Here is a 12,859-nt window from a genome sequence, read left to right as displayed (position 1 = left end):
ACGGTAGCACTGTCATTTAGACGCCTATGCACTGATCGAAAATAAACATACATGCATACACTGTAATTTACTATGTGGAGAACACTCATTTTATCTGTAAAGTTGATTGCAACGAATTGTGCAACAAATGAACTTGCCAAGACAGACTATAAAAAATTAATTTTCTATGTAATATTCTTAATTGCAAAGAAGCCAAATCTGGCAATGTTGCTCAGAACTGACTAAAGCGCCACTTGTAATCGTCCAATGCGCCAAGTTTGGCGCATGCGCCACGGTTTGGCCACCCCTGGTCTAGTTGGATGTTTTCATAAGGAACTTTATAGGCACCTGGTTTTTCTTTTGTTCTTATTCTATCTTTATCATTCCTCAATATCTTATATAAATATGGGGCTCTTTTTAAAACCATTCTTGCTTGTTTCTTATTAGCGACTTCTTTCATTATACTGTTCAAATTACTGTTATATGTAAACTTCAAGCGTCTATTGGGTGCGGTATTTAAGCTTTTTTCTCTCTTTCTTCCTTTCATATTTTTTGAGTAATCCTACAATGGTGCTTTTCTTGTAGCCTTGGGTCTGAGCTACTTGTAATATTCTGTCAATTTCTTTATTTCTGTCACCGATTCTATCACAATACAAATAGGCTCTTCTTATCAAAGTTTGAAATGTGGCCATTTTATATCGATATGGATCCATGGACTGTGCTGGTATATATAGCGGGGTGTGAGTAGGTTTAATATATACGCTGGTGGACAAATGATCCCTGAGCGTTTCTGCCTGTCATTGGTCTGATAAGCTCTCACTATTATCTACCTCACGGTTGTTGATAATTTAATTAATATAAGTACAGAATATGTTTTAAGTGGTTTTCGAGAATGCCTAATTTAAATGTGTGATCCGTTTTTCCCGAAATTTGATTGGTTGGCAGATTACTATTTGATATTTGACTGTGAATAATAGTTTCGTAGAGTTAACATTAAGAAAAAATACGATGTCTTAAATATTAATTTAATTTCAGGTATATGCTCTCCACCTCAAATTAGTAGCGTCTTGACTTTGACCACCATACTTTTCTTTTAAAAATAGTCATGCCGGTCATGTATCTTACTCCTTTCAGGGAAAAATTATTTCTAAATTGAAACAACGTGTTCCTATATGAAAATCTAAGAAGAAAGAAGCTCTGATTAACTGTATATAAATATCAGATGCAAACAGAAGTCACGTTATTTCAGTTCAAAAATTTTCCCTGAAAGGAGTTAGATGACAGCATGACTCTTTTGCTAACAGGAAAAGTATTATGTACAAGGGTAAGATACTAGTAATTTGAGGTGGAAAGCATATATTTAACATTAAATAAATTAAAAATACGATTACAAATTGCAGCCCGGCATTCTGACGATATCAGAATAGATAATTGCTTAAACGTTCAGGTATTTTCTTCTTCAGTCCAATATTTTTCATTTTCAACAAAGAGTTCTTCCATGTCTCTTAACTTCTGATTAGTTTCAGACGCATCAAAAGGAGGTAATTCGCCACCAAATTCTGCATTAAGATATTTTGGATTAATTTCTTTGTGGAGCTTCTCCATATTGGATCCATGAAAATGAATCTGAAATAATTTTATAATTAGAATTGTTTATACTATAAATTTTAATATAGTTTTGTACTTCTACCCTTGTTCCTAAATATAAAATATTTTCATTCTAAAATTAATATAAAATTAATATTCTGAAGTCCGTTATCGTCTTAAATTTCTTAAATTATTCTTTGTCTGAAAATCATATAAGAGGCAATACTGATAAGATCAGTTGACTAACGTATTTTGCTATTACACATCATGTTATCACACTCGATTTATAGAATAAAGGAACATGAAAAAGTAGATGAGGAAAAACATAAAATATAAGGAAAATAAACTTCATTCCATTTTATTCATTATGAAATGAAATGAAAAACTATTATCAGCTTTTAATAAAAGTTTTCGGAGTTCAAAAAACTTTTTCTTTGAACTCAGATCATTCTTCCATAGTTTAACCAAAATTCACCAAACTTTGCAGAAATATGAAACAACTGTCTGGCGTTTTATTACATAAAACACCACTCAAAAATGTTAAAATATTTTTTGTCATTAATCATCAAATATTAAGTGTTTTTTGATTAAGTCTTATCTGACACTTAATTATATTTTCCAAGAAATAATTTATACACATGTCAGGGACATATTGAGCATTTTTTCACCAAAATGATTAAAATCTAACGTGGGAATGTTTTTTAAAAACTCAGACACGATAGCACAAAAGTCAACCCAGAAGCTTGCGCAGAGTTATAGCTCACCCAGGCAATTATTCTAAACAATTAGAACCGTTGATTTATGGTAAAAATAAAGTAAAATATTGTTGAAACCAAGATTTAAATTATGAATTCAGTAAAGAGAAAAACTTCTGCAATTCTTTCTTTACAGTCCAAACTTAAAAGTAGTTTTTTTCTGTTCAAGAAAGAATTGAAATCAAAAATTAATAACATTAACTTCTCAGAGTATAAATAACCTTTTTCTCGTGTCAATCGAATTATTATTATTATTATTATAAGTTATTTAAAATGAATTTTAAAACTTTTAAATTGTAGTTAACGTTATTTTTATTTTAATATGATAATGTTCCATTAGTTATGTTCTAAAACAATCATAGTCAGATAAGTTGTTTTAAATTTTGTGAAGTGTGTTTTCAGCTACTGAAGATGAGCTTACCACCCGTCTGATTTCAAGCTTCCGACTTTTACCAGCAAATCCAGCTTAATAATATATGTTATTACTACTGTTTTTATTTCTTTACCGAGCTTATGTATTTTTGCGAATGCAAATAATCTCGGCATTCCTATTTTAATGTTCCTACCAGCAGTGGAAAAAGCTAGAAGACTAACATATATTATTATGAAGCGATTGCAGAAATACATGAACACCAATCTTTATTACAGTATACTGTTTGCACAGGACTCAACAATAGCAGTGAAATAGTTGCAAGACCTCATGTTAATATGGATGATGAAATAGGGACAGTTATGAACTACAAGAACCTGTAGCCTTCAATAAATGTATGAGTAATGTCTTCGTGTGTATGTTTCGTTCATGAATTTTGAAGCTTAATAACTTGTGTGTCTTTTGACAAACATTCATGAAATTTTGCAAGGATGTTTGAGTATTAAGAGAATACAATTGACGCTGTTAAATTTTAATGGTGAAAGGTCAAGAGGGTGTGGAGATGGAGAATGTCATGTGGCATATGTCGAGTGAGTACACTTTATGAAAATTTTACTCGATATTAGCATTTACAATTTTTTTCTAAACTATTTCCTAGCTACAAAATTAAACTTTTTGTCATTTTATAATAATTAATAAATACAAAGAGTTTTTAATAGAACATCACAACAAATGGCGTCATCACAATTTTAAATGTTTATGCTTGGAAATTCACGCAACTCGTTGCTGAATATTTTCCATAACGCGATTCTAAGAAAATACTTTACTGTCTTTGCAAAGTTTAAATTGTTTTCTCTATTTAGGCCTATATAAAAATTTTAAGTGGAAAATACTTTCTCTCTGTTTGAATTTGTATGGAAGAAACGGATATACCATTGCTATGACGGCTTGAAGGTATTTATTAACGTTAACAAAGTGAATGCCCTTGTAATTTAATGGTATAGATTGCTGAAAAACAAAGAAAACTGGTTGAAATATTTTTTCTAAATCTAATTCTGATGCAGTCGCTGTTAACATTATTTAAAATCGCAAAATGTTTTCGTATTAAATCGTCAAAATTATATAAAATAAAATTTACTATTTTATGTCACTAGAAATATTTTAAAAATTTCCAAAACTTGAACAAACGGGATGATTTATCTGGGTACATTAAATTCTAACAAATTTTAGAACTTAATAAGGATTTAAATTACATAAAGTTGCAACAAAAAAAAACAAAGTAATCGATATAATAAATACCTTCGAAAATCTATAAATAATGAATAAACATATGAATAACAAAAATTTAAATAAAGAATATATTAAAAAATATATAAAACTGGCTGCAAGGACCCACTTCGCTGGGTTTTTATTTGTAATATAATTTTTTTTATATATATAAAAGACTATATGTTTTTCTAAGTAATCTAGAATCTAGCTGCAAGGACCCGCTTCGCTGTGCAAAAAGTACCGATAGTGAAGATTAAGATAATTACATTATATCCAATCTTAACCCTTTTCACAGAATGCAGGAATTAGATCCCCCGTTTCCAGACTAATTAGAGAACTTTTACATGAGTGTGAAAATATGAGCAAATACGAGCGAATAAGTGAAAACAAAGCATTTGAACAAATTGTTCTCAAACGTATTTTGCAGTGGCATGCCGTCATTACAAGCGGTGAAAGCGCCGCTTCCCTTGTATTTTATAAAAAATAAATACATATTAATTTTTATTTATATGAAAATAATCGCACAATATTTTATTATAACCGCATTATGTGTCTTATTACAAATTTCTATACTACACGTGAAAAAAAAAGATAAGATTGCTATTGTATATTCCAATATTAGTTGCGGAGTGGAATCTCTGTATTGTCAGATTCCAAAAAGCCAGATTTGCTCATGAGCTTTACAGAGCACCAACCTCACCCGGTGTAGCCGATGGAAGCCTACGACCTTGGGTCCATGCTACACATATAACGCTTCCAATTCTATCCGGGACCGGTTCCGGGCTGTTAGCCGCCCGCCCGCTAGATATTTGGCCGATTACGTAAATAACGAGTAGATTTATAACTTAACCCAACCGACTAGAATTTACTGGCATGTTTTTATGATAGTTCTGTATAGTTGACAGGAGTTTAAAAAATCCATTAAAATATTTGATATATTTATTCCGCTCTCCGATTTTATATTACTCATGGATTTCAATGTTAAACCAGTGATATTACGATTTCGTACGTCCCATCTTTAAGGGGATATAGAAAAAAACGTGTACAATTCTTGTATAATGTTAAAAATTAACCGTTACTTCGACAGCATCATTTACGACTAAATTTAATGAATGAAAAAGATGCACCAGGTACAGAAAAAGCTCTAGAATTTATTTTCCTTAAATTTACGATTTACGTATCCGTTCGTCATAAAAATTTGTCTTTCCACTTTTTTTCCGAGACTACAAATATTCGAGTACAAAGTAACCGGTTTCGGCTTATTTCTACTTAAGAAGTAGTTAAATAATTAAGCGATTCGGGAATTGGGGACGTAAACAAACTGTAATGAAAGAGCCAGAATATTACTTAAACAAAAGCTTAACAGAACCAATCTATAGCCGAGTACAGTGGGGACTGATTTCTTCGAAATATGATTTAATATCACTAATTTTTACGATACCATATACGAATGCGTCTGTTGAGCGCAGCTTTTCAACCATGAAGCGAATTCATACATTCACAAGGAACACTCAATCCGAGGAAAGATTGTCATCACTAGCTTTGCTTTCAACAGAAAAAGAACTTTTAAATACGTTGATGAAATCAAGGACAAGTGACTTTTATGATAAAGTAATTAACGACTTTGCGGAAAAAAATCGCCTAATACAGTTAATTTATATAATATAAAAAAAGAAGTTTTTCTGTAATTGTATTATGTCAATTTGTATTATGTATGTATTATTTGTAGTTTAGAATTAAAATAAATAAATTGTTTATTTTTGTCATTTCTAGTATTTGTTTAAAATATTTATAGAAATGTCATGTTCTGTACAGGTCTGAACCGTCACGAAAAACGCGAAAAAACGGTTAATTTAGAGAAAAATTTATTAGTTTAAAATGAGATAGGAAAATATCATTTGTAGTCAAACAACCATTTGTTTATATCAAACTGCGACACATTAAAACATAAATCGCTTAGGGAAGTCGTCCTATGATTGGTGGAAGATGAATTCATTTTCAATTCTGACTTTTCTTGTGCTCCAGGTAGGAGTCCCGTTGTGCTAAGAAACGAGAGACCAGCAACTTGGGAAGCTTGATTGAGGAAGAATGACCAATCAAAATGAACGAAAGAAAGAACGGAGATTGATATCCTCAACAATCGAGGACACCTGGCACTCAGTTAGTTAATTAACGTTCCGAATAACCAAAACGCCATGTATTAACGCGCAAAAAAAGCAGTTTCTCGTCTATTTTGCCGACCCATAACCCTGCCACTTAGACTTAGACCGTGTCGCAGGCGCCAACAGACGAAGTCTCCCCAGCTGTCCTTTGGACTTGTCAATGCCACTGCCCAAGGCCATCTTTGATAGACAATCAAAGAACCTCATTGATGCCCGGGACGTCCGAACAGCTGATTGTCATAAAGCATACTATTTTGTACATAGTGTAAGTTTATTTTATGTTAAAATAAACGGTTTTTGTTAGATACTTGTCATCTTTGTCTCGTCTGCCACCACTCGCGTACTAATGGACCCTAGACCATCACTGACAAGCAATTAATTGATTGCCCCTGGAACTCGGCTTGTTACCAAAACACAGCTTCCCTATCATCAAATGTCACGGCACGCCCTTGATATTTTTTATTATCGTTCAGCAGAATAAACGAACGAATATACAACACAAACATCAAACACTTGACTGGAACAGGGGAATCTTTCCTTAATTAAAGCCAAACTGCCGAAATATCGGACTATAAGTTTGATGCTTCTATTAAAGCAGCCGAGGTGGACAAATCAAGAATAGAGAACAAAGGAAGTGGTGTAACGCATCTCGAAAACGAACTAGAAATCTTCAAGGCCACAGGTGACAAAACACATAACATGTCTTCTCTTAAATGCATTAAAGAGACGTTTCCATTCAACTAAATTTAATCGGAAAGGACATTCTCGGTAACAGAACTTTTCATTACTGAAATAAGAAACAGATTGAGTGATGGAGTATTGACCATCTTTGCTTTTTAAAATTTTATAATAAAAATTTACAATAATATCTGTATTATATTTCATTTAAAACACAAATATTATCTTCTAGGAGAGAAAATCAATCAAAATCCATTTCTTTCTTTAAATTTTTAACTCAATCCAAATGAATTTTTTTTCTATTTATGAAAATTTTTGCGTAATTCAAAAATAACTTTTAGTACATATTTTACAAAACATTTTTAATATTATTATTTTGGGGTTGTGGGACAAATTAAATTATTCAAAAATGAAAATAATCATTAATATATTATTCGATTTCTAAGTATATATTGAAAGTGTCTGTAGAAGTAATTTTTTAAAATATCCTTTTTCATGATAAAGATTTAATAATAATTGAGACATGGTAATCTTTAAATACACAAGTATATTTAAGGATTAAGCCACAAATATATGTAGTATACTTGTGGCCAAAAACTCCATGACATCTTTCAATGTAGGCCAAAAAAAAAAATTTGGACACCCCTGTTTTAGTGTATACTTACATACATGAAGTAATATTATATTAATTTATACACGTTGTATAAGTTTTTTTTTTGGCTGTACTTACACATAAAGATGCTACTAATAAGTAAAGAAATGTTGGAGTAAATTGAATAAAATGTCTTCACATCTATCAATACATATACGCCATTTACTTGCACAGGTGGTCATTTAGTTCCATGTCTATAAGAAGTAATACGCATCTAGCTACATCTATTGATCTTACTTTATTTGCATCCCAATGGCCTACGAATAAATTAATTTGTTATTGTGTAACATAGTTTAGTACTAATAAAAGTAAAAAAAAACAGTATAATATTCACACTTACTGACTCTTCCCAGTCCCAAGACTTGACCTGTTTCTAATCGTTTGGAACACATCATATCCATTTGTAGAAATCTTTCCAATGCTGAAGGCAGAAGGTCTTTGAACATATCCTTATACTTCTTCCTTGTTGCATAATAATTCTTGAGTAATTTCAGTGTTCTTTCTCTGTCGTATTTTCTTGCTCGTAGAAAACTTAGGAGAAATATGTCGTCACTCCTACATTTTAGTTGTTTCTCTTCTTTTGTAACCATGCAAAATACCATTATAATTTTGAAAGCGTTCGCCAAAATTTTTATAATAAAAACCATAAGATATGAATGATTAAATCTTAAAGATAAAGCTTTTTTTTACAAAATACAGTACTAAATCTTTTCTCAGTTAATATAAGACGCTTTCAACTTAAAACTGATCTATTTATAAACAGTTATAAACAGAATAGTTGCTTACCAGCCGGATTTTGTAACTTTCCGGATTTTTTAAATTTTACATTGTTAATAATAAATAAAATTGTATGTTCTATATGTGGTACCATCTGTTATTCTATTTTGTTATAAAAAGTTTTATGTTATTAATTATTATAAAATGGCAAAAAGCTAAATTTTCCGGGTAGAGATAAGTTTTATAAAAAAAAATTGTAAATCGTAATAATGAATAAATTCTTTATTAAGTTCAACCCCACTGGCGATAAGACATATTCCCCCCTCTATGTACCTATCCTCTCGACCATTAATTACCAAAATTTAGTCGCATAAACGCCTCTTATATACAAGTTACCAAGCCAAATTTCGTCTCTTAATCATTACTTATTACACTGAGATATACACTAATTATATACACTGAGATATTAAACAAAATAGATGCCAACACTGTACTTCACTCACGTCTATAAAAATTACCCTACTTTCTAATGGCCCCATTCGCCGTTGCTCATATGGTCATACAGAAGTATTGGTATGAGCCTCTACTGTACATTAATTAAATCACAACTATTTAAAATTCTTGGTAACTTATGCGATACATTCTATTACAGTCAAATCCACTTAAGAGAGATCGCTGCGTCATGCTTCTTAATCGGAACTACCCTGTTATCTGAAGTAATAAAATAATCCACGTGATTGATAATGGTACTTATCTTATTTGTTAGTAGCTCTATGCAGTTTATAACGCAATTGGAGATATTTTATCTTGACATTTTTGAAGGATACCATACTTTGGTGCTGCGGTTACAAGCACATGAGAAGAATGGCAAAATAGATGCACTTGCAAAGGGCCAGGTGAAAGGCCGCAGTGACTAAATAAAAGTAATTTGGACATGTTGCAACTTATACTACTTATTCTTACTGGCACCATTTTTTTAATAAGAGGTCGCTCCTTCTCACTTTGCAATTTAGATAAAACAATTTCTGAATTGAGTTTCCCAGACTGTAGATTCGTTCTTACCCCACCTGTTCCTGAAGGATTTTGTGAATAATCAAGTGTGTCGTTCATCTGTGCTTAACTTTGTTCTGAGATTAAAAATCTGTCAGTATATAAAAAATGTTACACCTCATTTGTTACTGAATACGTGGTTGAAGAGGAATACACGTTGAACATCTGCAACGTAACTGCTGATGCACATATTGAGTGTAAAAAAATTCCTAGTGTCTTTTAAGTAAAAGACAACAATATTTTACATTATGGTAAGTTTTTAATTTATACTTTTCTTTTTATTAAACCTCAAAGCTGGACACGCTATTAGTCTGAACATTCTTTTCCAATATGTTTTTACTAATTTGTATGGAAATAATACACAGTATTTCGGATTCACTTCTTTCATACTTTTTACGCATGCTACAGTTTCTTGTAGACAAATTCGAAACATAATCTTTCGTAAAATTTAATAGATCCTTAAAACTTATAATATAGACTATAATTTATCAAAATATATATATTAATATATTAGAATACTTAGAACAGCAGTTCGAAATTCCTGTAACTCCTTCTCGTTCCAAGTGTAGTCTTTGGTCGCTTCCATTCCTATATCTTTCGTAACATAAGTTTAATTAATAATCTTTCGTAACATAAGTTTAATTAATAATCCCGTATATTTTTAATAATTATGATAAATAAATATTTTGTCAAATTAATATTGAGTTTAATCTATTTAATTTTTATATATTATACGACTTAAAAGAAAATGCAACTCACTTCTCTACCCAACTGCGTATAATGCGGAATTTTTCATATCAATAACATCGTAATCTAAACATTATATTTAGATTAAAGACCTTAAACTTTGGACTAGGAAAAAGTACATATATAATAAGCAAGACTGGAGGGAAACGGTTTGTTAAATAATTTAATTAAAAACACGTTAATTAAATATTACCCACAAGTCGGAAAGAATTTTTACTTTTTTCTTCCTGTGTACACTAACGGGACTTTTTTTGTAAACATTTTAAACGTCTATTAAAAAATTTAAAATGTTTTTCTTGTTGATTGGTGGTAATCGTGGAAGACGGACAGTGATAGAAATATCACTGTTTTTTCTTAGTTACGCGTTACCCTATTGGTAGAAAGGGCAATTTCCTGTGGCTTCCACATAACAGATGACCTTTTATAAACTTATTACTGTAGTAAGAATTTAAATTTGGAGCCATATCGATGACCCTAAATTACCGGTGTGGCGCACAGCTTAATATAACACAAGAATATTTAATACAATGGCGTGGGCACTCTTAGTACACCTTTATACAGTATATTGTAATAGGAGCTCCTCGATTGAAATAAAATTCACATTTTTTAAAAATATAACTAGTGTATAATTTAATAAGTGTAAAAACTATATCACCATCGATGAATAGACGAGAGTAACCTAAATCTTCGGCATTAATATTTATTCTCGTCATTGTGTCCATAAACTAAATTTCGTACGCCATTTTGAAATGATAAACGATCTATCAGTTCATTAATTGAAGAAAAAGAACGAATTTACCTTAGTTCCCGTCTACAGTACGTAGCTTTAAAAACGTAAATTATAAAAAAAAACATTAAAAATTATATCAAAATATAGTAATAATACAAAATTATTTACTCACCTTCGTCTTGAACAAATCTTGCTCTTTTCTTCGCGTTACCTTCGAGAGGAGAGTGACTCTATACAATAAATAAATGTTCAAGCTAGAATTTTCATAAATATAATTATAATGTACAAATATACATACCTTCGAGCCAACGTTGTACATTTTAGGATAGCAATGCCGAAGATTTTTTTCAATGAGCGGTTCAACGATTTAGGAGGAAGTCCATCAACTGAAAACCCAATGCAGAAAACTTAACAATGCACTTCAATAACAATGGAGAGTAATTCGGATTTGATTGTTTTCCCGTTCAAGATATTTTTGTAAAGCTTGCAGACATTCAATAAATAACAATAAAACATTTTGATGGTAAAAAAACAAATTTTTTTGTGTAACAAAGACCATTTTTAATGTAGATAATAATGGTCGGTATAAAACGCCGTATAACCTGACAATGAGCTAATATACACAGTCGTTATTGTAGAGGGTTGCTATCATCGATCGGCGAATTATATAATAGAGTTATACAGTCTATTATATGCATGCTTTTGTAAGAACCCGTTCTATAGCGCCCCTATCTTAAATGAACATTGTTTTTGTGTATTGGTAACATTACAAACGTATCATTAATTAGAAACGGGCGCAACTAACGAAATAGATAATGTTAATAGATAAACATTATTAATTAAATGCGGAATTTGGTGCTATTAGGTTACTAAGTTTGGTTCGTTTACGGTAAATAAAAAAATGTTTTTAATACCGAAGAATAAAACGAATTGTGAAATGCCTGGTGAGTTATATTCAAAATGTAACACCTGATCATTTACAATGATTCTCAATATATTACATTGGCATTCTGACATTTTCTAACTTTTCATTCGAACAATTAATAAATCAAAGTTTTTTACCGTGTGATAAAACTTTCGACATTGTTTCTGATATGTTTTCTTTTTTTTTATGGCAACAACATTTAGTAATTATATTCTTAACAATGTCTGTATTGATTGTAACACAATATTTAAATTATGTGAATATGAAGCGTTCGTGGTATAAAAAACAGAGATTGTTAGTGAAATGAAAAAAGAATGATCTCATTTATCTTATGTTATAAATAGAATTTCATGTAACTTAACATCTTTACCTTCCTGTACTGTACTTGGGTTTAAGTTACTCATTCCACAATAGAACTGATTGAATTTTAGTGCTTCCTCTCTAGCTTTATTAAGTTTATTTAAAGTCACATTGAAATCGTATTCTAATCTGTTGTTAGCATCGACGAAACGTATTTTTGCAATCTCACTTTATCTACTTTCTTTATTTCTTAACATCACTTCTCTAAAATTCTTTCATTCTCTTACTCTCTGAATAAGAGGACGAGGATTCAATTTCCTCAATTTTTTATAGCTTATTTACGTGATCGATTGAGAATCTCTGTGCAAAAGACTCTTTCTACAATGCGACGTTTGCTTTCGACATTTACCGGCTCGCTAGTAGCCGTTCGTTTTTCTTTTCTCGTATTATTTACTTACTCTTTGTAACCTTCCTTCTTTATTTTACGTAATCTGTAGTTGTGTCTTGTCAGATCTCTGTTAGGATTGGGGTACGCTTGGGCAACCCCAGCAATCTTTAACTGAGCTGTAACGTTCGTCATCCGTAATCAAACATTTGGTGTTCTCCCATTTTGGATCGTTTATTTCGCTGATTTCTTAAGGATCTTCGATCACGTATTTCGATTTTTTTATTGTATTAAATATGGTTCTTTCATACTCGTTTCGTTTTACTAAATTATTGCCTTTTTTCGTATAATACGAATGGGTCTTTTTACTTTCTCGACCTTCGATTGTGCTTTTTTACAGGAAGTTTCTGATTCAATTGACGATTCTTCTTTTAGTAGTATTATAATTCCTCCCTCTTTTAATTGTAAATCTTTATCAACTTTTTTAATTGTTCTGCAGAATCATTCTTTTCCTTATTTAAAAATGCATCTGATTCGTTTTTAAAGTCGAGAT

The 12,859-nt window shown here is 31.0% G+C and overlaps 1 protein-coding gene across 2 annotated transcripts; it reads right to left on the bottom strand.

Moving 5' to 3' along the window:
- Positions 1-7,269: 7,269 nt before the first annotated feature.
- Positions 7,270-9,992, bottom strand: LOC111617877 (alpha-tocopherol transfer protein-like). 2 transcript variants are annotated; one of them, XM_023359215.1, is made up of 4 exons: positions 9,979-9,992; positions 9,739-9,813; positions 7,793-8,029; positions 7,270-7,709 (listed from the first exon to the last, which is right to left on the bottom strand). In XM_023359215.1, the coding sequence occupies exons 2-4, from the start codon at positions 9,803-9,805 to the stop codon at positions 7,615-7,617; spliced, it is 399 nt and encodes a 132-aa protein (XP_023214983.1). In that variant the 5' UTR covers positions 9,806-9,813; positions 9,979-9,992; the 3' UTR covers positions 7,270-7,614. The 2 variants fall into 2 exon arrangements, with proteins under 2 accessions (XP_023214983.1, XP_023214984.1); XM_023359216.1 differs by lacking the exon at positions 9,979-9,992 and having other exon boundaries at positions 9,739-9,938.
- Positions 9,993-12,859: the final 2,867 nt, after the last annotated feature.

This window comes from Centruroides sculpturatus, unplaced genomic scaffold, assembly GCF_000671375.1.
Source record: "Centruroides sculpturatus isolate CEXI.00-Female unplaced genomic scaffold, Cexi_2.0 scaffold173, whole genome shotgun sequence".
In the NCBI taxonomy this organism is placed as follows: Eukaryota; Metazoa; Arthropoda; class Arachnida; order Scorpiones; family Buthidae; genus Centruroides; species Centruroides sculpturatus.
This window is presented reverse-complemented; position numbering and strand designations above follow the sequence as displayed.